Source organism: Scardinius erythrophthalmus (assembly GCF_964197995.2).
Source record: "Scardinius erythrophthalmus genome assembly, chromosome: 2".
Classification (NCBI taxonomy): Eukaryota; Metazoa; Chordata; class Actinopteri; order Cypriniformes; family Leuciscidae; genus Scardinius; species Scardinius erythrophthalmus.
The window spans coordinates 58052997-58078214 of NC_138222.1; the positions used below are offsets into that span (position 1 = coordinate 58052997).

At 40.8% G+C, this 25218-nt stretch overlaps 2 protein-coding genes across 2 annotated transcripts; both read right to left on the reverse strand.

Moving 5' to 3' along the window:
* Nucleotides 1-345: 345 nt before the first annotated feature.
* Nucleotides 346-1060, reverse strand: LOC308706189 (interleukin-8-like). The gene is made up of 3 exons (XM_081391608.1): nucleotides 960-1060; nucleotides 578-716; nucleotides 346-469 (listed from the first exon to the last, which is right to left on the reverse strand). Exons 1-3 carry the CDS (start codon nucleotides 1021-1023, stop codon nucleotides 385-387), a joined length of 288 nt encoding a protein of 95 aa, XP_081247734.1. The 5' UTR covers nucleotides 1024-1060; the 3' UTR covers nucleotides 346-384.
* Nucleotides 1061-10377: 9317 nt separating this feature from the next.
* LOC308685032 (permeability factor 2-like) lies at nucleotides 10378-14299 on the reverse strand. The gene is made up of 4 exons (XM_081356463.1): nucleotides 12035-14299; nucleotides 11822-11948; nucleotides 11149-11217; nucleotides 10378-10985 (listed from the first exon to the last, which is right to left on the reverse strand). Exons 1-4 carry the CDS (start codon nucleotides 12102-12104, stop codon nucleotides 10952-10954), a joined length of 300 nt encoding a protein of 99 aa, XP_081212589.1. The 5' UTR covers nucleotides 12105-14299; the 3' UTR covers nucleotides 10378-10951.
* Nucleotides 14300-25218: the final 10919 nt, after the last annotated feature.

Consider the following 25218-nt stretch of genomic DNA (forward strand, 5'->3'; position numbering starts at 1 on the left):
AGCTGAAGATCTAAAAATAAGTTAAAAATGTTAAGTAAAAATGTTAACTAATTTAATTGTCTTATTTCTATATGTAAATGAGCTTAAATGTTAAGTTAACACAAATAAGATTTATTTTGATCTCACATGGCCTACAAAATATATGTAACTTGATATAATCTACAAAGTAATGTTAAGTTAAAACAACTTGCAATTACTTAGTAGATTCTATCACGTTACATATATTTTTAAGTAAAGAATGTTGCGTGAACTCAAATATTTAAGTACATATAACAAAGGTTTTCTTGTTAATTTTAAGTAAAATTATTCCAAGTTGGGATTACTTAAAAAGTGTGATGCAAAAATGGTGCATATATATTTTAAGTAAATTCAACACATCATTTTTTAGATGAGAAATGATCCTTCGATGATCTTTTTCACCCATTCATCTTTGGGATTGAGGCAGGTCTGTCCTTGTGTCAGAGTGGCACTGTGTAAAACAAAGAAGTTTTAATGAACACTGATTAAAAAACAGATTAATGCATCCCATCTACCATGCATCCAGATTGCACTGATCTTTGGTGTATATCACACTCACATGATCTGCATGTTTTTGCATTTTGCTCCTGCAGGAATCGTCTCTATGTTCTGAATTAGTTTTGGATTAATTGGTATTCCTGAATACGTTTGAATACACGGGCAGCGCAGCTGTGGAGCCAACAGTCTAGCAGCGAAGACTTGATGAAAAGAGAGAAATAAGAGTGAGCAATAATTCAACATCTTTAGAGCTGATTTACAGCAGATCTGAATTCTGTTTGCATCACTGATTATTATTTGTAACAATCTGTATTGTATGAAGTGCTTTATAAATAAAGGTGACTTGACACATGACAATTTACAATCCTTTAAAAAAATAAAGACTTAATATTATCGAGTACAATTGATATTGCCAATGACATGCAGAAAATGCCTCTGCTTACCTTCTTTTGTGGACAGCAGTGCCATGCTGGTCAGAAAAAGAAAGGCTGCAACGGTGAACTTCATTGTTGTGAAATTTCCCACCGAGCAAACAACGTGTAAGTATAGGCTATATAAGCCGTAAAGCTGCTGTAATTCACTTTACCGTCTGTTGATAGTGTTTGTGGATTATCTGGCAGGACTTTCCCTTTTAAAGTACCGCACTACTGACATCATGCTTGTTTAAAGTGATTGTGCAACGGTCTTTCTTCAGTGAACCCAAATTCTGCAGAAGGCACCCAGGAGATTTAGCTTTAGACTCATTTAAGCCTTTGGCATTTTTCACAGATGACAAGCATTTTCAACAGAAGGAAGAAAAAGATCAAATGGGGATTGTGAATTGATGAAAAGCCAATGAAATCTATCATAATAATGTACTATACACCTAAAGTGTGGATTTCGACAGAAGATATTTGGAAATGTCTGCAAACATGGCATGACATTTATTCACAGCTAAGAGATGGACTGATGTTTTGTAAAGTCAAGCACAATTAGCACAATTTATTTGTATGTAAAAGTTTACATTATATAATATATTGAATTGCATATTATAATGCAATGTACACATCTTTTGAAATATGTAATAATGACAATGGATAATAATAATAATAATAATAATAATAATTCGTTACATTGACTATGCACTTTACATTTACAATTGCTATCAAATGTTTCTCAAGTGAACATGCAAATGTGTTGTTAAATTGTAATAATTTAAATCAAAGGGGTTCAGATGACAAAAAAAGTTTGGAAATCCCCTAAGTAAGGTGTAGTAGATTGAGTTCATTTTAGCAATTCCAGTTTTACCTGTTGCTGTGTTCGGTTCTGTGGGATATCCAGGTCGTGCTGATGTAATCCTGTAAAATAAGAGCAGTTATTAGTAAACCTACCCTCCTGCATTCCTCTCTCTTGTGTGGTCTTTTCATACCAAGTTACCACATAAGGAATGATGGAAAATCACAGGGACAATGTACACACTGCACATGGACACTTAGTACGTACATAAATAGACATGAAGTCTTGATTTGAGCTGAAAAGATGTGAGAGATGTGAAATGATAAAACACAAAAATACACATTTATCTAAAAAATCTCATTCTGATTCTTATTTAGCAGATGCTTCTTTCCAAAGCGACTTAGCATTTCTAAGTCGCTTTGGAAAGAAGCATCTGCTAAATAAGAATCAGAATGAGATTTTTTAGATAAATGTGTATTTTTGTGTTTTATCATTTCACATCTCTCACATCTTTTCAGCTCAAATCAAGACTTCATGTCTATTTATGTACGTACTAAGTGTCCATGTGCAGTGTGTACATTGTCCCTGTGATTTTCCATCATTCCTTATGTGGTAACTTGGTATGAAAAGACCACACAAGAGAGAGGAATGCAGGAGGCATTCTGTGTTTCCATGTTCAACCCTTTAAGAAAGCAACTTAGAATTTTATATAATTTAAATATTTAAAAAGCGCACTTTGGAGGTTGGCAAGATCGAGTCACTTTTCGTTTAAGGTGCTTAATAGCAAGCCGCCTAAACTGGATATTCATGAGATAAACTGTAGAGTATCAGTGAAAAATAAGTAGGCTAAATATTAGTTTTGGATGGACAGAAATTCTGATCACAATTTAAAAAATGTAATGTCGCTATAGGGCATGTAAAAAATCAAACTGGGATCAGGAGTGTGATCCTGAAAAATAATTATACTTTTACAGGCTACATCATTTCTCTCAGACTCTTTCAAATAAAGGTTCTTTATTGGAATCTGCGGTTCCATTAAGAACATTTATGACATATTTATGATGCTTTTGAAAGCTTGAAAGATTCAGTCTCTGTTTATTGTAACTGCATGCAACATTTTTCCAGATTGTAAGACTTGATTTTCCTGCTAAGACAAAAGCTGAGATAAAACGCACTCTGCAATGAAGCAATAAAACGCACCCTGGAGAGAAGATCTTAAAGAAAGAGAACAGTACATCACCATGTCCAAACTTTTCTCCCTCCTTATCTGTGCATCCCTCTCTCTCTCTCCCTCCTTCTTTCCCTTTCCCCTGGTTCAAGTCACTAAAAGTTCACTGAGAATGTCTATATATCACATATTATGCATCTCGTGAATTTATTGTTCCCTTTTGTTCAGTCACTACGAGCTACGTCAGTGAATGACGAAATGGGAGTTTCGCTTAGAAGCCTATCACCTTCGAGTTCTAGAAAACGAGCCAATGGCAATGGAAATGCCATGGGTCTGCGGAATTTGCATAGCATAAATCCGCCCGACCGCGTGGGTATAAAAGGAGGACGCCGGCAATCTCGCATCATGTTTTTGCTTCGGAGCCAAGAGTACCTCTTCACTCCCTACAAGCCTGTTCTGAGTTCTTCGTGGTTCTACGAGATGAGCAGCTCTCCAGTGTATTGGTGTAACGGCGCGTTCCAGCGAGATCACATTGCCTGCTGCTGATCTGTGCAGTGATCTGCCATCAGTGTGTGCGTTTCTCCCTGGGCGCTTCAACACTCTGCAGAGTATTTCCACTCATTTACAAAAGAGCTTGCACGTGGCACAAAGCCCCGACGATGCTTTCTCGGGCCACACCCCCCTCTTGCGCATCGCAACCCGCGAGCGTTCAGAGTGAGATTGCGGGTCCGTCTTCGGACGCTCCCCGCGTCTCATTCGGTGCTCCAGATGATGAGACCATGTCCATCACCATATCACAAGTCGGGCTGGAGTCTTCTGGAGATGAAGACTCGGCTGTGCTGCCTCCTTCGGGTGTGCCTGCACTGCTCGAGTCTGATCCAGAATTGACAGCCATGCTCTCCCGGGAAGCCGCGAGCATCGGGCTGGAGTGGAACCCTCCGCCCTGTCTCGAGCACTTGCGGCTGGATGATGCCCACAATACCTTTCTTCCCGGAGGTGCATGAGGAGGTCACGAGGTCCTGGAAGTCACCATTGTCTTCCCACGTTCGCTCTGCGGCCTCCTATGCCTTCTCTTCCCTTGATGGGGCCGCTACTAAAGGGTACACTGGGGTCCCCCCGGTGGAGCGCTCTGTTACGATGTAGCTGTGTCCTCAGAGCGCTTCAACCTGGCGTGGTGATCCTAAGCACCCCTCCAAAGCCAGTAGATTTTCGTCTACCCTGGTGGCAAAGTCTTACAGAGCTGCGGGGCAAGCAGCTTTTCTACGGGCCGGAGTCCCCTTAGAACGAGTTTCCAGGCATGTTGTTGTCTCAACAGATGCCTCCACCACGGGCTGGGGTGCCATGTGCAATGGACATACTGCCGGGGGCTCCTGGACAGGACCCCAGCGCCTTTGGCATGTCAATTGCCTCGAGTTGCTGGCAGTACGCTTGGCTGTGCACTGCTTCCGGGTGTTGCCCAAGGACCAACACGTATTAGTCTGTTCAGACAACACGGCCACAGTAGTGTACATCAACCGACAAGGTGGCCTACGTTCCCGCCGTATGTCGCAACTCGCCCGCCATCTCCTCCTATGGAGTCAGAAGCATCCGAGGTCGCTTCGAGCCATTCACATCCCGGGAGAGCTGAACCGTGCAGCCGACGAGCTCTCACGGTGTCAGCCACTTCCTGGGGAATGGGGACTTCATCCCCAGACGGTTCAGCTGATTTGGGAACAGTGCAGCGACGCACTGGTAGATTTGTTTGCCTCCCTAGACTCTTCCTACTGCCGCTTGTTTTGTTCCCTGACTGAGAGGACCCTCGGCATGGATGCACTAGCGCACAGCTGGCCGTGGGGCCCAAGAGCCTTCTTGCACAAGTCCTGTGCAAGATCAGAGAGGATGAGGAGCAGGTCCTTTTGATTGCGCCTCATTGGTCCAACTGGACTTGGTTCTCCGAACTGGTGCTCCTCGCGACAGCCTCTCCCTGACCAATTCCTCTGAAGAAGGACCTCCTTTCTCAGAGACGGGGCACCCTCTGGCACCCACATCCCGATCTATGGAACCTCCATGTATGGGTCCTGGACGGGATGCAGCAGGTTTGAGTACCCGACTACCTCAGGTGGTGGTTACCATCACTTTCGCTAGGGCCCTGTCTACTAGACACACCTATGCGTTAAAGTGGAACCTCTTCATTACCTGGTGTTCTTCTCGCTGAGAAGACCCCAGAAAATGCCCAATTGGGTCCATGCTCTCCTTCCTCCAAGAAGGGTTGGAACGAACGCTATCTCCTTCCACCCTGAAGGTTTACGTGGCTTCCATCTCTGCTCACCATGACCTTGTGGAGTCAAAAATGGTGGGACAGCATGACCTGGTCGTCAGGTTCCTGAGGGGGGCGAGGAGACTTAATCCTCCTAGCTCTCCTCTTATACCCCCTTGGGACCTCGCAGTGGTCCTATCTGCCCTGCTGAGAGCTCTCTTTGAGCCATTGCAATCAGTGGCGCTTAAGTTCCTGTCAATGAAGACAGCGCTCCTGGTCGCTTTGGCCTCCATCAAGATGGTAGGGAACCTGCAGGCATTTCCGGTTGACAAAGCGTGCTTGGAATTCGGGCCGGCTAACTCTCACGTGATCCTGAGACCCCGCCCTGGATATGTGCCCAAAGTTCCCACCACTCCTTTCAGGGATCAGGTGGTGAACCTTTAAGCGCTGCCCTTGGAGGAGGCAGACCCAGCCTTGGCACTGCTCTGTCCAGTACGCGCCCTCCGTGCTTAAGTAGACAGAACCCAGTGTTTCAGGACCTCAGATCAGCTCTTTGTCTATTATGGTGGGAAGCTGAAGGGAAAGGCTCTCTCCAAACAAAGGTTGTCTCAATGGATAGTGGATGCCATTGTCTTGGTTTACCAATTGCAAGGTCGACCATGCCCCCTAGGGGTGAAGGCACACTCCACTAGGAGTGTGGCTTCCTCCTTGGCTCTAGCGCATGGTGCCTCGCTAAAAGACATCTGCAGAGCAGCAGGCTGGGTGACACCCAACACTTTCGCGAGATTCTATAATCTCCGCGTTGAGCCAGTGTTCTCTCATGTACTCGCTTCCACTAGCCGGTAAGCAGGACCTGCTCGGTGTCATCGCTTGCTATTGTGCCATTCAACTCCACGGACTGGATACGTGCGCTAATTCACTCAGATGAGTTCCCCTTAGACCCTGAGTTCCTCCTACACTGTTGATGCCGTCACCAGAGTGCATGCCCGGTTGGTCAGCCCTCATGATTGGCTAGGTGTTCCATGTGCATGGTTCCCCCGTTGGGCGACCCCCACATGTGTATTTGCATGGTATGCCTCCTCCGAGCACGTGTTTTCCCTCGGCAAGTTCCCTCTTGCCATTCAGAGGACACCTCTGAGCTGGGACGCTGTAAAGGGGGGGTAAACGATGACGATTCTCGGAGCCCAGATTAAGAGGGGGCCCAGAGAAGCCCCCAATAAAACTGTGGTGCTAAAAAAAATATTTGATAGTAAAAATTATTAACTTTAAATTATTCTATTTGCTGTTTCCTGGTGTCAAAAAAATGTATTTGTTTAGGGAACACAAACGTCCGTGGGCCCCTCTCCCCCTCTCGATTATCATAAAATGGTTCAGTCCGCCCAAATTGTATCCAGGCAACACAAACAGCTTGACTTCACTTATAGCGCCGGCAGAATATCAACTTGACGGAAGAGGAGGTGAAAATGCCTCAAAAATCTGGAATTCAAAAATGGAAAGAGAAAAAAATAAGAGAAGTGAAAAGAGGCAAAGGGTCGACAGTATGTTACCCAATATTTCACAAGAAAAGGTGGGTTTGTAAGTAGGCCTAAATTGTTAGTGGACCGCCTGTGACAATGATCGCAGCCTACGGCACTTTTCTGTGCGTAGGCACGCTTTGTACATGAGGCCCCAGGTCTCTATGCTAGCATTTTTCGACAAGTTAGCATTTTTCGACAAGTTAGCACGTTTCGATAGAGCAGGGTGCAGCTGGTGCACGGCTTTGCCTCACATACATACAAATATAAATATATGTGAATACACTATATGACACGTATAGCTATGCACAGTATATACATTATACAGTACTGAAGTAGTGCAGTATTACAGAGGACAAATTACGGGTGTGGACATGGGATGGAGTTCAATTGTCTGATTGACTTAAATATATGAGAATGATAGTCAAAATACCATAAACCATGATTTTATGTAAATTAATATGAAAAAAGTCTCAGCTGTGTTGGGGGCCCTGTCAAGATTCTTTTCATGGGGCCCAAAATCCTTAGCAGCGCCCCTGCCTCTGAGTTTTCCATATGCATCCCATTCTCAGGTTATATGTGTATTCTAAGTCCTCCCCTCGGGTAGGCACTGTGCTACATATTCCACCTGGGATATGCCACCCAGTGTACCTCGGTATTCTTTCGTTAAGCCTAGCCCTTCATCCGTGCTAGTCTCACGACAGGGAGCTCAGTCTTGCGCAGGGCACTGGAAGACAGCCGCTGTGGCGTGAATGAATTGGGACCCCCATTTCGTCATTCACTGACGTAACTTGTAGTGACTGAACGAAAGGGAATGTCTTGTTTACGTATGTAACCCTTGTTCCCTGAGGAGGGAACGGAGACGTTATATCCCTCTGCCACAACCGCTGTACCGCTGGAACGGCCTGGAGCTCAGTCATAGCTTCTCAGCAGAAAACATGATGCAAGATTGCTGGCGTCCTCCTTTTTAGACCCACGCGGTCGAGCGTAGTTATGCTATGCAAATTCCGCAAACCAATGGCATTTCCATTGCCATTGGCTCATTTTCTAGAACTCGAAGGTGATAGGCTTTTAAGTGAAACCCCCATTTCGTCATTCACTGACGTGACGTCTTGGAACGAGTTGGAACAAACTTGTAACTCCTCAGGGAACGAGGGTTACATGTGTGACCAAGACTTTTTTTCCTTTTTATGTTTGGTATCATTTAAAATGGTCTTAATTTCATTGCAGTCATTGGTATTATGAGAAAGATTGAAAACGAGAATTCTGTTCTCATTTTTGGGGTGTGTCTCTTCAAGATATCTGATAATTCTCTCCTCTCCCCCGAAGCCAGGTGTACATGGGGTACATGAATAGACCCAAAACTACTCTAAAAAATATTTGTACAAGCCTTTTGTTCTGGTCTGCATACATAAGGGTCAGTGGCAGAGCAGTCTTTGGGAACCTGTAACCAGAAAACCCCCATGCAGTGCCGTGTCAGTGTCTTCTTAAGTCGTACACTGTCAGGTGCATTTCTTACTCTTAGAGTCATCTTTGAGCAATTGATGTCATGTATTTATTATTTCTGAATTGGCTTTTAATTGTTTACTTGTGTAATTGTCATGATAAACTTTTACCTGACAAATTTAGCGTTAAGCATTATTCTGAAATTGTTATTTCTAGTACAGATCAATGTGGAGTCTGGTGTTACCTTAAATCTCCATCCAGGATAGATCAAACTGAAGGCACTAATGAAAGGAGCATGGAGCAAATCATTAAGGAGACCTTCTGATTTCTGTCTATCACTGACTTACTGTAGCAAGTTGCAGCCCACGACTATTAAAAATGACACTTTTTGTTATGAGTCAGCAGAGAGCGACCACTTAAAGGTAAAATAGTTTACACTGCATCCTCTGACTATTTGAGAACTTGCTATTTTATGTCTGTGAGCTTGTGATATCTGGCCGATGTACAGTCTCAAAGCGATACTGGGTCCCTTAATGAACGAATAATTGAAAGTATGAGATACCCAGAATAATCAAAGATCTAAATGAAATCATAATCAATATTTTCTAATAAGAAACACAATCTAAATTTGATAATCATTTGAAATTGGAGTCAGATTAAGTGCAGAGCTAAAGTAAGATTCAAAAACTAAATTCTACAAATTGAGTGAACTTTACAGAAAACTGAAAAGACATGCGCATTATACCTTCGCCCACAATGTTGGATTCCGTCGTTGGGCCAATGGATGGCCTTTACAAGACTTCTCATTTTGTGTTCTGTAGAAGAACGTCATACGGGTTTGGAATGACATGATGGTGAATAGCTCAGAGAATAATACTGAATTCATGTTGTAATCTACAGTAACCTGGTAATGTTTTGCAAGATGACAAAATGGCACAATAAAAACCAATTGTTAGAATATTCTTCACACTAAGAGAAAATGTTTTCTTTTAAAGGGGTCATATAATGCTTAAGTTAATCATAAGATAATATGATTCTTTAGGGTCTAAATGAAAAGTTTGTAATATACTTTAATTAAAAATTCTCATTAGTATTGTAAGAAAACACTAATTTTACCTGGTCAAAAACAGCTCTGTTTTCAGCACGCCGTTTAAGTGCATGTGTCTTTAAATGATAATGAGCTTTGCTCACCCCGCCCCTCTGTTCTGTTGGCCGTTTTGACCGGTTTTGACACAACACAGGTGGAGTGTTGCCTTGACAACAGTTGAGGGTATATTTTGGAGAAAGAATGGCAGCCGGAGTCTCTGAGGACACATTTGTGCAACTGTATCAGTTTGAACCGGAGTCGGACCCGGAACAAGATGACGGCCCCGAAGAAGTTAAACAATTAAGGCTCGAACAGGACGTTTCTGAATGGTTGGTTAACGTAATGTCACTTTGATCTATCTTTCTATGTACTGGCAGGGTAGAGTAGTGAGATATGAACGCTATGTGTTTACTGATGTATACGTTAGTTCATTGACAGATTGATGTTACAGCTAATGGTCATGAAAAACTTTTTTTCGTTAAATGTAGGCTTGTCAGTGATGTATAACGTTATCTATGCAGTGTTAGGTACAACTGTCAGGGCTGAAGCACAAAAGTTTTACTGATCTGTTTAAAAAATAACCACTCTGTGAGACTATGACAGTCATTAGGCACATAAACAACACATACTCAGACAGGAGCTAATAATTTTTCAATGTACTCGTTTATAAAGCAGTCTGGTGAGAAATGATTTGCGCAAACATGAAAGCATTGACGTTGATCGTAGGGAATATTCCCTTCAAAACAAAACTCAGCCACTGAGTCTTCAGCAGTTCGGATGTAGGACCATCAAAATGACTGCTGTGTTCCTTATTACACCCAAGAACAGAACACCACAATCGCTTAGACGCCATTCTGCTCCAGCGTATCAACAATGGCGGACTATGATGACAGCTCACTCAGGGCGGGTCTGTGTTGAAACGCTGCTGTCAATTACCAATCGTGGGAGGGGCGTCTGACTGTGTGACGTCACATGGTCAGACAGCTCGAGTTGAGACGGGAAAACATATAAGAAGATTTAAAAAAAACACTGGATGGATTTTTATCATTATATGATGGTTGTGTACAGGCACTGCCAACACACATTTCAGTACAATCAACTTGTAAAAGTGCATGTACCATTATATGACCCCTTTAAGAACTGTTCACTGAAAGGTTCTTTGGGGAGCCAAAAACGGTTCTTCTATGGAATCGCTGTGAAAACCCTTTGGAACCTTTATTTTAAAGAGTGCATTAACATGTAAATGAGAGCAGATGTCATGAGATTCAATAACTTGAATGGCTTAAGATGTATGCATGTGTTACATGGTCCATTTTTATGACATATTTATGATGCTTTTGAAAGCTTTAAAGTGTCAGTCTCAGTTCATTGTAACTGCATGCAAACAATTTTCAGATTTTCTTATTTTGGGTTCTGCAGAAGAATGTCATACTGGTTTGGAATGACATGATGGGAATAATACTGAATACATGTTGTAATCTACAGTAACCTAGTAATATTATGAAAGATGACAAATAAACAATAAAAAACGTTAAAATAATTGTTAAAAAACAATGCAAAACTATGATCAACATATAAAACTATAATTCAGTGAGACAATAATAAATATGATTAAAAGGTCAGAAAAAGTTACATAAAAAAACCATCAATTCACAGTTTATTAAACAAAAGCATGTTTTCACATTTAATACTTCACTTATCACCAAGAGATGATACATTAAATAGAAAATTCTATATTACAGTAGTAATAGTTGAATTAATCATTTCCTTTAGTTGCTCTTTGTGACGTTCCTCTGGTTAATCCTGCAAACATGAAGAGACATACAGTACATTACACAATCTGAAGGATGAAAGGTGCTGCAATGTCCAAGTTTAAAAGTATGAATTAAAATGATTCATTAGCATGATTTGATTTCACTTATAAAAAGCAGATAATAAAAGCAAAACATCATCATGACAAACTTACTCTTTCTTGAGAGAAATCACCCAGTCTTCACTAGGATTGAGACACGTCGTTCCTTTCTTCAATGTAGCACTGTAAGAAACAAATGTATGATTATTAAAAATCTATTATTATTTTGAAAGACCACTGTAAGGAAAAAATACGTGACATTCTGGTAAATCATGATTTTATCGTTAAATTATGTTCAACCCCCAAAAAACTGACATTCTCTCATTATTTTCTATTTACTTTTCTAAATTTGTATGACTTTTTATAGCAGAATCTCCAAGCTGCTCTTTTCCATATAAAGCAAGACCTTTTATTTTATTTTACAGAAGAACAGCTCAGGCATTCTGCTAAACATCTGGTGAAAATAAAAGCCATACAGGTTTGAAACAACATGAAGGAGAGTAAATTAAGCCTCAGATTCATTCATTCAGACGAGACATCCATGTATTATCATCAGTTATGAATTTTCACACGCTACCAGCCACTCTAATGATCTTAAAGACCTTTTAATATGAAGGCTTAAATCATTCAAATTAGTTAAAAAAGCATCAACAAGTGTCCACCACACATGTGAACTCCTGAGATGATGAAGAGAAGAAGAAGAGGAGTGTGGAACCTTGACAGATGGAAACAAGAAGCAATAATGTGTCTGTATTTGAAGTGTTGTTTTAGTAAGTTTCACACTCACATGATCTCCTCATTTTTGCAGTGTGGTCCAGCAGGAATCACCTTCAACGAGAGTATTCTTCCAGTATGAATTGGTGGGTTTGAATGTGTTTGAATGCACTGGCAGCGCCTGCTGATGAGAGGTATTCCTGCAGTGACAGAGAGAGAGAGTTGGTGTAAATATCTGCAAATGAATTGATTTAAAACATCATTATGAATGTTATATTCTGCTTACCTTCTGTTGTGGACAGCAGTGCAGCGGTGGAGATCAGAAACACGAAGGCTGTTACGGTGAACTTCATCATTCTGAATCAGTGTTGTGCAGAGAAATGCCAGTAAACGTGTGTGAAGTGAGCGTCTGCTGTAGTCTAACACAGGCCGGCACTCTCCCTTTTATAGAGAGAGACTCCCACACACGAGAGTCTGTTGCGCAATTACGATTCCGACTAATCTTCTCTTCCAAGGAACTCTCACTTTCTCGCTCTCGCTCTCAGTGGCTATTATTCTATTGTAATTTAATTTACAAGCGAGTATAAAAATACTTCTTAACCCTATGAAACATACTGTGTCATATTTGATATGCTAATTTCTGAGGCCTCTAAATAATCAACATGATCAAAACTTCGCTGAAACTTGCAGTTGCACACAATCTACTACAGTCCTTCTATAGTTATACTTTTTTTGGCAAGTTAAATGCCTTTTAGTTTAATTGTAAAAATGTGCTTCAGCTTGTGGTTCTTTTTTTGCTGTGAAATGTTTACTGATTTTTATAAAGTAAACATAAGAATTACTTAACTTATATTTCAGGATGAACATTTAATAGACTGAAGCAACTTAGCTTTACTTGAACTACAAACATAGCTTTGATCACAAAACTAAGCATTTAAATATCATCATATTATAAGACATGTTGGGAGATATCAAGTGAAAACTGATATTTATATGCATTTTATGTAAGTCTGCGATACTGTTATAAATATATAATTCATTTACATTACAAGCTTTCAGAATTTTGAAATAATGTGAATGTTGCCCTCACATGCACTTTCCTAGTTGAAAATTGGACGTGAATAGGCTACCCTCTCAAGTAGTACTACTGGGAAACTGGGATCATTTTGATACCTGAGTCATAAACTCTCCTATTGCATTTGAGTCTTTTGACCCAGAAAAGGTACATACTTTTATTTTTAATCCATAGTTTTTAGTATGAAGATGAAATCTGTGATGAAAGTGTGTTAAGACTGTCAAAATAAACATCACTTATTTTTTTCCAGATTTATAAACAACCTTTTAAACTAAATTGTTCAGGTCCGGTTTGACCTGAAAGTGAACTGTGGCTTTACACATGAAATTATATTGATTATTTTTTTAATCTATTAGTTAGATTTGTCTGAAATTACTTCTGTAAAATACATCTAGCCTCTTTCCTAAGCTCATACACACATTTGTTCCTTCCCTCTGGCTCTGCGTTTTGTTTAGAAACATACTGTATTCGTGATTACACACAATAATTCTGAAATTAAAATAAAATGACAGAAACAAATGAATGTCTTAATGTGTTTCTAGAGCAAAAGTGCATAGACCAACATTTAAGAGTAATACTGATGTTGTTAGAAAAAAGAATATGTAGGTTTCATAAGATCTGGATCCAAACTTGGAAATGAACGATCAGACGGATACAGACTGGACAGGATTAGACTGACTCTGTTGAAAACCACGGACATTAGCAGCTCGGCCAGGAACGTGTTGCAGTGAGTCATTCACACTATTAGGGGGTTCAGTATACTGAGATGTTGACCGGCCTGAATGTAATTGGCTACCACTCAGTCCACCTAGTCTATTTAGATGATTAGTAAGATCTTCAATAAGATCTAGATGACCATCAAGACATGTGTGCAGGGGCTCATCCCTAGGGGGCACCGATGGCACTGGACATACTCAGATTGACCTGGATTACGATCATCCTGATGTGAGGCCAACATACTTATAGCCATCGGTGTAGAAGATACCCCAACTTCCGCACTAAGAGATTGCTGTGAAGGTGATTAAACATGTAGTGGAGCTAACACAGGAGAACTAGCGATTATATCCGAGATACGTTTCACATCTTGCCGCTGCTGCTTGCTCTCCTCTCATTTCACGAATACACACGAGAACATCAGCATTCATTACCGTATTAACCTGCTCATCTGCAAATGTGAGGTGCCTCTGAGGATGACTAACCTCATAGTCCTGAGGATACAACGGCTGTCGAGTAATTCTGTGTGGGCGAACCACCTCATCCTCTACCGTTCCCTCTCTGGGTCTGGATGATCTATGTGATGTTTTCTGTGGAAAATGTTTTCTGTGGAAAAATCCTTTCCAAATAATGGTCTAGTCCTCCTTTCTGCTTCACGCTGAGAGACTGAACAGAGCAGTGGTCATACAGAGGACATGAGAGAAGTTCATTTTCATCATTTTATCTGGAAGGATACTAAAAAAGGAACTAAAAAAACAAAACGGTCAGCATTAGTTTAGTGGCGTAATGCATGAAGAAAGATTTGTTAATAAATACAAATTCAAGACAAGTTTCAGCACATGAGTGTTTAATGGACGCCACTATGACTTTCATGCAGGAGGAAAGTAATTTGATAACAGTCAATGAATCTTCTGGTTTAGTATTACATTAATCATTTATGCACTTCAGAAAGAAGTTCAGTGGAAGATATGCAAGTAATAAAAGGATGATTCTTGCATGATTAATTATGTATTGTAAAATCACAATTTTCCCAGGCATCAAAATATAAATAATCTCAGCTCTTTCTTATGTTTTACTTACTTGCTGCTATAAATATCACAAATCACAGTGGTGGCTCAAACTGTATATATATATATATATATATATATATATATATATATATATATATATATATATATTCCAAACAGAGTTGTATTGACATTTTTTGCAACGGGAGACAACATATGTTTGCATTAAACATGCATTTTTCACAAGTCTCTAAGAATAGAATCTTTAATGTCCACCAGGGTGGAAATTTTTCTTTGGCTCACCAAACATACTGTAAGGATGGATTTCTACTAAGACTGAACTCAAGAATTCGAACCTGCAATAAAACAATAAAACTCACTAATCTGAAGAAGAGATCTATGGGACAGAGAGCACAACACAACTGGCCCAATCTCATCTCTTCCCCTTCATGTAGAGTTTCTGCCTCTGCACACCATCTTCTCCCCTACAGTTCTCATTCAGTCATGCAAATCTCACAAACCTACTGTCTCCAGCTGTTTTATGAGAGGTCAAAATAAATACTACTGGTGTGAATGGTAAAGGGGTTTCATTCACGCAGCAGCAGAACAGTCAGACAGTCTTTATCCCCAAAACTCAGGCGTGACCACTTGGGGCACGAGAAAGAGTCCAACGAAAGCTGAATAAATATTTGGGAGATAGATGTTCATTGTTCTTTTGTTCCACTTGGGTATTTAAAGGGAATTGGCAAACCACTCAAGGAAGCATCTGTGAACAGAACTTCCCACACTGTTGCTGTGTGTCTCTATTGCCAGATATGCTGACTCTTTTAAACTATTTTTGATACTGCATTTTGAATTATGTTTGTATTTTATGCTTATCAGTTATGTATTGTGTATTCTTTTTAATCATTTTAATTGATGTTTAACTCTGCCTGGCAAAATAAATGTTACATCTTGATTTATTCTGAAATCATTATTTTAGTAGATTATAAGGAGGCTGGTGCTACCGCAAATCTTAGTTAGGGTAGGTCAAACTAAAGGCGCATGTATGAATGGAGCAGGAGGCACGTCATCTGAAGACCTTTTGATTTCTGTCTATCACTGATTTAGCAAGTTGTATGGAAATGGCTAAAATAAACTACACTTTTTTGCACGAGTGAGCAGTAGGCAACCGACTTAAGAGGTATTAGCAAACCCTGCATCCACTGACTAAAGTCAGAACTGACAAGTTTGTGTCCGGGAAAAACACGATCCGGCCGACGTGATCTCTATGCGGTATTGGGTCCATAATGAAAGTATGAAATGCCCAGAATAATCAAAGATCTAGATTAAATCACAATTAATCTTTTGACCAGCTGTTAAGATAGTAAATCAGTAAAAATTAAAGAGTCATTTAAATTTGAAATCAGATTAAATTATTTATGGAGTCAGAATTAAAATTAGAAATCAACTGTTTAATAAATTAAAGTTATTTTTCCAGAAGCGGCCGAAAAGACATACACGCTGAATTCCCTTTGACCACAACACCAGATACAATAGTTTACAATACAAGACAGACAAACATACAGACAACATCTCAAACATAGTAAAGGAAATATATAAAAAGATAAAAGAATACAATGGAAAAAAATCATAATGAAAATAAATATATTTAAATACATTAAGACCACTCATTTGTTGTTGTCACTTGGTTTGGTTAAAGGGGCATTCCACCCATTTGAACAATGTTTTTTTATTTAAAGTGGGTCATATATGTAGTCAAAATGTAAAATAAATTTTGAATTTGGTGCCTTCGTGACCGAGGAAAGACAAAAAATTACTTCAGGACGCATTTGTATGAAAGACAACAACTCCCACAATGCACCACATTGCACAGCTCCGCAAGCCACTCCCACTAATCCAGAAAGCGCATATCTGCCTATAAGAGAAATCACTCTTCCGTCTACAAGGCTAGCTACCACCAGAGCTTGAAATTAATTTCCCACAAAATGTCTATTTAGTTGGTGAACTCATTAGTGCATTACTCCTCGTTTGTATTTCTTTCGAAAAGGTGAATTATTGCATGGTACCTGGATGTTCAGTCAGAACATATGCGGTGCGAAACTAGGATAGTTCACAACACAAACGTCCGTGTCCTCGTCTGATTCAGAGATTTCATCCAGGAGAAATTGTCATCGTTGAAATTCTTTGCCGCAGACGGACTCTATCTCTGTGTTCGTAGTTGCATCCTACAGTCTATGAGTTGCATAGTGAGATCACCGGTACCACCAGTCCGCCCTAACTCGAGCCAGTCCGGGCTCCTCGTCCGCGGCAGGCAGGTCTTCTGCCTCGGCTGCTCTTCGCTATAATGCGGCTTGTAAAGGTAGCCACAAACACCTGATTCAAGCATCAGACTTCCGAAATCCTCTTCTTCTATATCATATTGAGCACTCTCCTCCGCTATTGTCATAACTTTACATCTGTCTCCACAGCGCCTGTTAGCTTAGCTTCAAGCAAGATGGAGGATATTGCTTTCAGTTTCAGAGAGTAAAGTCCCACCCACTGATCTGTAATAGGTCTGTAGCGTGAGCGGGTCCCGCCCCCTGGGAAAGATGAGGAACTAGTGCTTGTAGTCTCAACAGAAATCCCCCCCTCTTACACTTCCTCCTACAATGACGCAAAATGACGATTTTTGCGTCATTGTAGGAGGAAGTGTAAGAGGTAAATAACGGATTTCTCCCGTCTCAGGGGAAAATGAGTGAGTGTTGCATGACCATTCAATAGTATGACTGGGTTTCTAACAATGCAAAGCTTAATGCAAATGGGTGGAGTGTCCCTTTAAGGATACTAATGGCATTTGGGATAAAAGATTTTTTAAAATACTTTTAGCCAGAGGCACTCTAATAAACACCATAAGCTTTTGCATATAAACATAGGTGAGAAATTATCCTTCGATGATCTTTTTCACCCATTCATCTTTGGGACTGAGGCAGGTCTGTCCTTGTTTCAGAGTGGCAATGTGTAAGACAAAGAAGGTTTAATGAAGGCAGATTGAAAAACAGATTAAATCATAAGAGACTATATTCATTTGAATCTATCATGCATCCAGATTGCACTGATCTTTGGTGTATATCACCCTCACATGATCTGCATGTTTGCTGAAAGTGATTGTGCAACAGGAGCTTCTTCAGTGAACCCGTACATACTGTATGTATGTACGGCATGTACATACCATACCGTACATACATCCACTTCGCGTCGGGGTCCCGATCAGCCTGTCGGAGTTGTATTCGCTATAACAACCGCCTCGATCTACATTATCCCTTACTTATTTGGGGATTAAAACCTGCCTTGCATTTTGAAAGCTGTATATTTTTGCTTAGCTGTATATTCAACTAACTATATATTTTATCATGTTTCTTCTGAATTTCCAATATCATTAATATGTAATATTTACGGCGAGTGAATAAAATGAATATCATATATATTATTAGGACGTTTTGTGTGAGTCATTTGTAGTATAGTTTGTTTTTCTTCTTTTTTTTTATGGGAAGTATCTCAACAATAAGAGGTAAATGTTGTTTGGTGTCATATTAAAGAGGGGTTTTTGTGCTCTTTATAACAAAGTAGCCTATACTCGCAATTGTAAACTGTAGTTTTTCTGCTGTCTGGTTCATTGAAAAAAAAAACATTACTTTTTTGAATTAGCAGTTCTACATCCACATTCTATTGGGTTCTAAAGGGTTAACTAGCTTTTATAACTGGGAGCAAATTTACCATCTAGAAATCCTCTTCAAGAATACAGGACTACAGTATATAACCAAAATGGATCATTACTAAGTGTACTTTTACTAACTCTTCCAAATAATTGTAATCATCTCTCTCTCTGTCCTTATGTATAGTCAAGCCAGGTTGAGTTAGCAGTGGAGGAGAGAGACAGGGAGGAACAGGCTGTAGACTACTTTGCCCGACCTGAGCCTGCTATGATGCAGGTGTTTTTAAATCATTACCCCAAACAGGATGCTAAAAACCCTGTGGTGAAGAGGGTGTTCAAAAAAGAGATGGCAAAAGCAGAAAGTGGCTGACATATTGTCATGAACGTCATGCTTTATTTTGGTTTTAAGTCTGGCCTTCAGCAAGCCAACTGACTCCAACATTTTCATAAATGGAATGTCAGACTGGAGACATGTGCACCAGAGAGCGGAAGAGCATGACAAAAGCATGGCACACAGAAATTGTGCCGAAGCTTATTTTTTAAACTGCTCAAAATCTGACATCAAAAACCTACTGGGGGGTAGACAGCTGACAGAGCACAGAAATCAGGTCAAGAAGAGGCGTCAGGTTGTGGAACGGGTAGTGGAGGTCGTAAAAGTGATAGGAAAGAGGGGCCTAAGCTACAGACATGTGGAGAATGAGGCTGCGTATACCCTGGACAACGATAGCATCGACCATGCGAAATTTTTGGAGCTGATCATTTTATCAGGAAAATATGATTTAATGAGCATCTAAGTAATGTGATTGAGAAGAGCAAAAAATTGCATGTGTCACCAGGATCAAGAGGCAGAGGTTCCCTCATGTCCCTACTGTCTAAAACGACCGTCAACTCTGTGATTGATACCATCCGGAACTTAATTCAGCAAAACATCTCCACTGAGATCCGGAAAGCTGGAATGTTTTCTGTCCGGCTGGATACAGCGCAGGACATAACAGCGCAAGACCAATGCTCAGTCGTTTTGAGGATGTTCAGAGGACCATGGAGCCATTTCCACTAAGTAAGTATAAAATATGTGCAACCATTTCTCTACATTGTTATATATTAAAGATACTTGTATGGTGATCATTTTACTCAATCAGTTTTATTCTTGTCTCTCTCTCTCTCTCTCTCTCTCTCTCTCTCTCTCTCTCTCTCTCTCTCTCTCTCTCTCTCTCTCTCTCTCTCTCTCTCTCTCTCTCTCTCTCTCTCTCTCTCTCTCTCTCAGGATGCCCTCACTTTGTGTAGGCCCTACTCCACTGCCACCTTTGATCACCAGGGAGTCAGTCAAGAGAGAGTGAGTACACTGGTCCACTTGCACTGGTACACTGGTCCATGGCACTTAGTGCTTTGTAGGGGGTTTTGGGAATGGAACAGTAGATATGCATATCTACAGGGACCGCAAGGATGGTGTACTGGTTGGTTGTGTCCGACCGATTGTGGTGGGCCAGGCTGAGCAAAAATGCCAGGGCCCTTTTTTTGTCTCAGTCCAGCCCTGCCTCCACCAGTTCAGCAAACAGTGCCTGTAAAGAGCAAGCTGGTGGGCTTTTGTCTATTGACCTGCTTGAACCAGGCACCTCCACGCTGCTTGTACTTGGCAGTTCAGTGCGGCAATGGGCTGTAACAACATCCTGAAACAGATCATGCACAGTTGATTTGAGTGCCTCTGGAAAGTATCTGTCTTTGTATGGGTTTTGTATGGGTTTTGTATGTCTTTGTATAGCCCCATTCACACAAAGATTCCGGAAAATACACGGATAAAGTGACCCGGGATTTGACCCGGGTTTGTTTGATTTTGGTTCATTCACACTGCCAGTGATTTTCCGGAATCAGAGAGTGCGTTCACACACAACCCGTAAAAATCCTGTAAAGACACGTGACATCGATGTGACATGTAATGTCTCAGCAGCGTCTTAAGTTTGCTTATGAGCTGCGATTTCTCTCTCGAGAAACCACGCTTGTGCATTTTTTTCTCTGATTCGTTCATAAACTTGCGCATTATGTACCGTTTCACAGCTGGCGATCCCGGCTTCATCATCACTATGACACGGCATTATTACGTAATTTCGCTTTTGTTCACACAGCGCGCGTTCCCGAGACTGAACACGGCAATGTTACTAGGTCCCCAACCCGGCATCGATGCCGGCATCAATCCCGGGTCGTGTTTGTGTTCACACAGAGGGCGTTCTGGCAATTTCCCGGTAATTTACCGGGATTATTCGATAGAAGGATTAGACTGTAATAGGTGATGATTTATTATTTCTAGCTTTCCTCAATGGGGTGTCGATCAGAACACACTGGATTCGATCAGTTCCGTGCAAAGTTGGTTTATTGTTGACAGTTTTGGTTATGCACTAAACAGCAGTACACAGGTTGCTTAAAGTATTTAGATGTGTGTGTTTGTGGTCTACAAAGGGAAAGAAATAAAGATATATATATTAACAAATGTCTCTAGTATTATTATACAAACATTACTTCCAAATCTACATTTCTCAAATAAAGAATTATCAGGTTCGATTCTATATTAAATAAAGAAATCAATATACAAGCAACGAAAATATGCAACACCACCACCCGGTGGTCAGAAATGGCATAACATTCAAAACCGAAACTAAATCTGAGGTAATTTAAATGAACGGCACATAATCATAAAGATCGCGTCCTTAAACTCGAAATAACAAGAGTTTCAAATACTAATATAACGATCACACATACATATGCACAAATCAAACACTGAGTGCAATATAAATATTATAAATTGCAAGTAATATCGCACATAAACGGCACATTCACGAGCCCTCAACCTCACACGATTAACAGATTCATCTCTCTTAAACATGCATCACTTTATGAAAGTATGACATCAAGGCTTTACAGCTCCTTAACAAGTATTGATCACCAAACTAGGTAAACAGTCAACTTACATATATTTATTGACGCACACACAGCTTGTACAGTCCCGCTCGTCTGCTGATGATGACTGACAGTAAGAAGCGCATGCGCACATGACTCGGCCTTTCCAACAGGGATCATCACGCTGTGTGAAAGGGGCTTATCTGAAATAGATGTAAAAATGAAAAACTATGTGAAATCAGTTATAGTGACATGTAGGGCTGGTCTGAGTACCATTTTTTGAGCTTCGAAGCTTCCGTATGAACATCGAAAATTCGAAGCTTCGGAGAGAGGGGGGCTGAACATATTCTTCTCTCTAATAAAGACAGGAAAGACAGGAACAATAGGTTACTGTCGTAACCCCGGTTCTCTGAAACATCGAGTGGAGAGATCCACCTATGGGAAGGGCATCCGTACCTGACCTCTGCAGAAGCATCCAATTGCACCAAGTCTGGCTAGACAGACAGAAGCGCGCAGCCAATGCCAGGTAAGGCCACACCCCTTACCTAGGCATATAACTTCTCCGCGCGCTGCTATTCCTCAGTAAGTATATTCGCTTCTCATGCGGCAAGCGGGGCAACACTGGTGGATCTCTCCACTCAATGTTTCAGAGAACCAGGGGTTACTACAGTAACCTATTGTTCTCTTTCATCATCTCGTTTCGAGATCCACCTATGGGAGAGACATGGACAGCTCCCCGATTGCCCAATACACTCACAGTGAGGTTCTGAAGGCCAGAGAAGGACGGTCACCTCAGAGAGGCGGTGCCTGACAGGTCCCACAAACATGACCCTGCAAGGGTGATGCCACGCTAAACTGCTGTGGACAAGCAGGGCATGAAACATGCATGAGACACATACATGATAATGGCCCCCACACCACCAATGCACATGGCTAAACCCAAGAAGGAATGCGATTGCTTGGTGACAGGAATGAACATGGCCAGCCGGCCTATTCACTCCTTGTTGGTTAACCCAACAGGGCTGTGGGAAAGGGCTAAGAGGACCCTACCCCTAGGACCGAGTGTGCCACCGAGGTTCTGGTGACATCCAACCGGTAGTAATGCTCAAAGGTATGAGGAGAGGCCCAACTGGCCGCGGAGCAGATGTCCTGCAGTGGCACTCCCCTGAACAAAGCCCAAGAGGTGGCTAAGCCCCTTGTGGAATGAGCTCTGATGCCCCCTAGGGGCTGCACTCCCTTTGCTTCATAAGCCATAGTATAGAGTCCACAAGCCAATGTTAGAGGCATTGCTTTGAAATGGGACTCCCCTTTGTGCGGGGGGAGCCCTTGAAACAAAGAGCTCTTGTGGAAAGCACTGGTCCTGGTCATATGCTTGCAGAGCACGGACGAGACACAGAGCATTCAGCCCCTGATCCTCCGGGGAGGCAAAAAGGCGGAGGGTGAAAAGCGGATAGCTCCAAATCCTCAGCATGACGGCCGGGTTAGGCTTAAGGAAACCCTATCTCCACTTAGGGAGAATTCGGCCAGCGGTGAAGAACTCGGAAAAATCTGTGGCGGGCAGCCATGTAAGGAGGAGCAGGTGAAGGACAGCGAGAGCGCGGGCGGCTCCGGATGCAAAAAACACAGCGGATAGGCTGAAGAAACGACTGTCACTCACGTCTGGCGGAGGCTGATCTGGCGATATGTCCCCCTGAAGACTCGAAAGTGAGCAGCGTAACGTTAATCCAACCGAACTGTGTCAGTGCAGAGATCGCGAGAAGCGAATGTCAATTGAGGAATAGCAACGCGCGGAGAAGTTATATGCCTAGGTAAGGGGTGTGGCCTTACCTGGCATTGGCTGCGCGCTTCTGTCTGTCTAGCCAGACTTGGTGCAATTGGATGCTTCTGCAGAGGTCAGGCAAAGAGTATAGAAGCCCAAGAGGCGAAACTCTGTTGTGTTATGGGTAACAGTCTGTAGATGGCGCTGCGGAGGCGCGTCCGCCATTATGGACTGAAAGCTGCTGAAATCGTTAGCGCCAGTCAATGGCAAAATCCATTTTAGTAGGTGTTTATAGTTCATGTGTGCACTTGCTAGATTGCACATCTTTTTTGTACCTTTCCGCCTGTAATAGGACATTCATAGATTCATTTTTTTCTTGCCATATGCCATTGAAACGTTCACTGTGTGCACTTTCACTGAAGATGTTGAAAAAACAAGTTGCTAATATTTTTGTGATATTCTATGTAAAAGAAAAATCTTTAGAAATGTTCATTTATAATGTTATTTATTTATTTATTTATTTATTTTTCCAAATCCTATATATGGTGATGTTCACTAATTTCAAAATCAACATTTGAATAAATATCTTATTACTGTGTGTCTGCCTATATATTATTTCAGGAATTTCTGTTATTCATATAACAAGGAAAATGCATAATAGAACATAAATATTGATAGATTAAAGGTTTGCAGTAATTTTATAATTGTATCTTTGCAAACCGTAAGTGGTAGGCTAATGAAGCCGATTCGGTGGGGGACATACTAAAAAGTACTATAGGAATCTTATAGTATTTTGGGACAAAATATTATAGTAATCTTATAGGAATACAATTTGGGACATACTACAGAGGTACGATAAGACTACTATATAAATACTATAGCAGCTTAAAAATATTATAGAGGTATTACAGAACATCACAGAAGTATGTTATGTTCTGTCATGAAGTTCTTCACTGAGAAAATAGAAAACATCAGAACCACAATTGTAAACGTTCAATCCTCAATCGCGCCTTATAATTCAGCCTCAATTATCACGCCGCAAGAACAATTACAGTGCTTTTCAACTATAGAACAAAAAGAGTTAAATAAATTTATCATTTCCTCTAAAACAACAACATGTTTATTAGATCCCATACCAACTAAACTATTGAAAGAAGTGTTACCTGTAGTGGAAGAGCCTCTCCTCAATATTATTAACTCGTCTTTATCTTTAGGTCATGTTCCAAGAACATTTAAATTGGCAGTTATAAAACCTCTCATTAAGAAACCACAATTAGATCCGAATAATCTAGTAAATTATAGACCCATTTCAAATCTACCTTTTATGTCTAAAATACTAGAAAAAGTTGTGTCCGCTCAACTGGGCTCTTTCTTACAAGAAAATGACACCTATGAAAAGTTTCAGTCTGGATTCAGGCCGCATCATAGCACTGAAACTGCGCTCGTTAAAATCACAAATGATTTACTTTTAGCTTCTGACCAAGGCTGTATCTCAATATTAGTTTTACTTGATCTTAGTGCTGCGTTCGATACTATAGATCATACAATACTCTTAGATCGACTACAAAATTATACTGGTGTTCAAGGACAAGCATTAAGCTGGTTTAGATCGTATTTATCTGACCGCTACCATTTTGTTTATTTAAATGGAGAAAAATCTATCATAACTCCAGTAAACTATGGAGTGCCGCAGGGATCTGTGTTAGGCCCTCTATTATTCTCAATATATATGCTGCCACTTGGAAATATTATAAGGAAACATGGAATTAGTTTCCATTGTTATGCTGATGACACTCAAATCTATATTTCATCACGGCCAGATGAAAACGCTAAATTATCCAAATTGACAGAGTGTGTTAAAGATATAAAAGATTGGATGACGCATAATTTTCTTTTATTAAATCCAGACAAGACAGAGGTACTACTTATCGGTTCAAAAAACCACCCACAAAACCTCTCACAATACAACTTTAACATAGTAGGATGTCCTGTTACTTCATCCTCTACAGTAAAAGACCTGGGTGTTATATTAGACTGCAACCTGTCTTTTGAAAATCATATTTCATATGTTACAAGAACAGCCTTTTTCCACCTTAGAAACATTGCTAAGCTACGTAATATGCTATCAGTTTCTGACGCAGAAAAGTTAGTTCATGCATTCATGACCTCGAGACTAGATTACTGTAATGCGTTATTAGCCGGTTGTCCTGCATCCTTAATAAACAAGCTACAGTTAGTCCAAAATGCCGCCGCTAGAGTTCTAACTAGATCAAGAAAATATGATCATATAACACCGATTTTATCATCCCTACATTGGTTACCTATAAAGTCC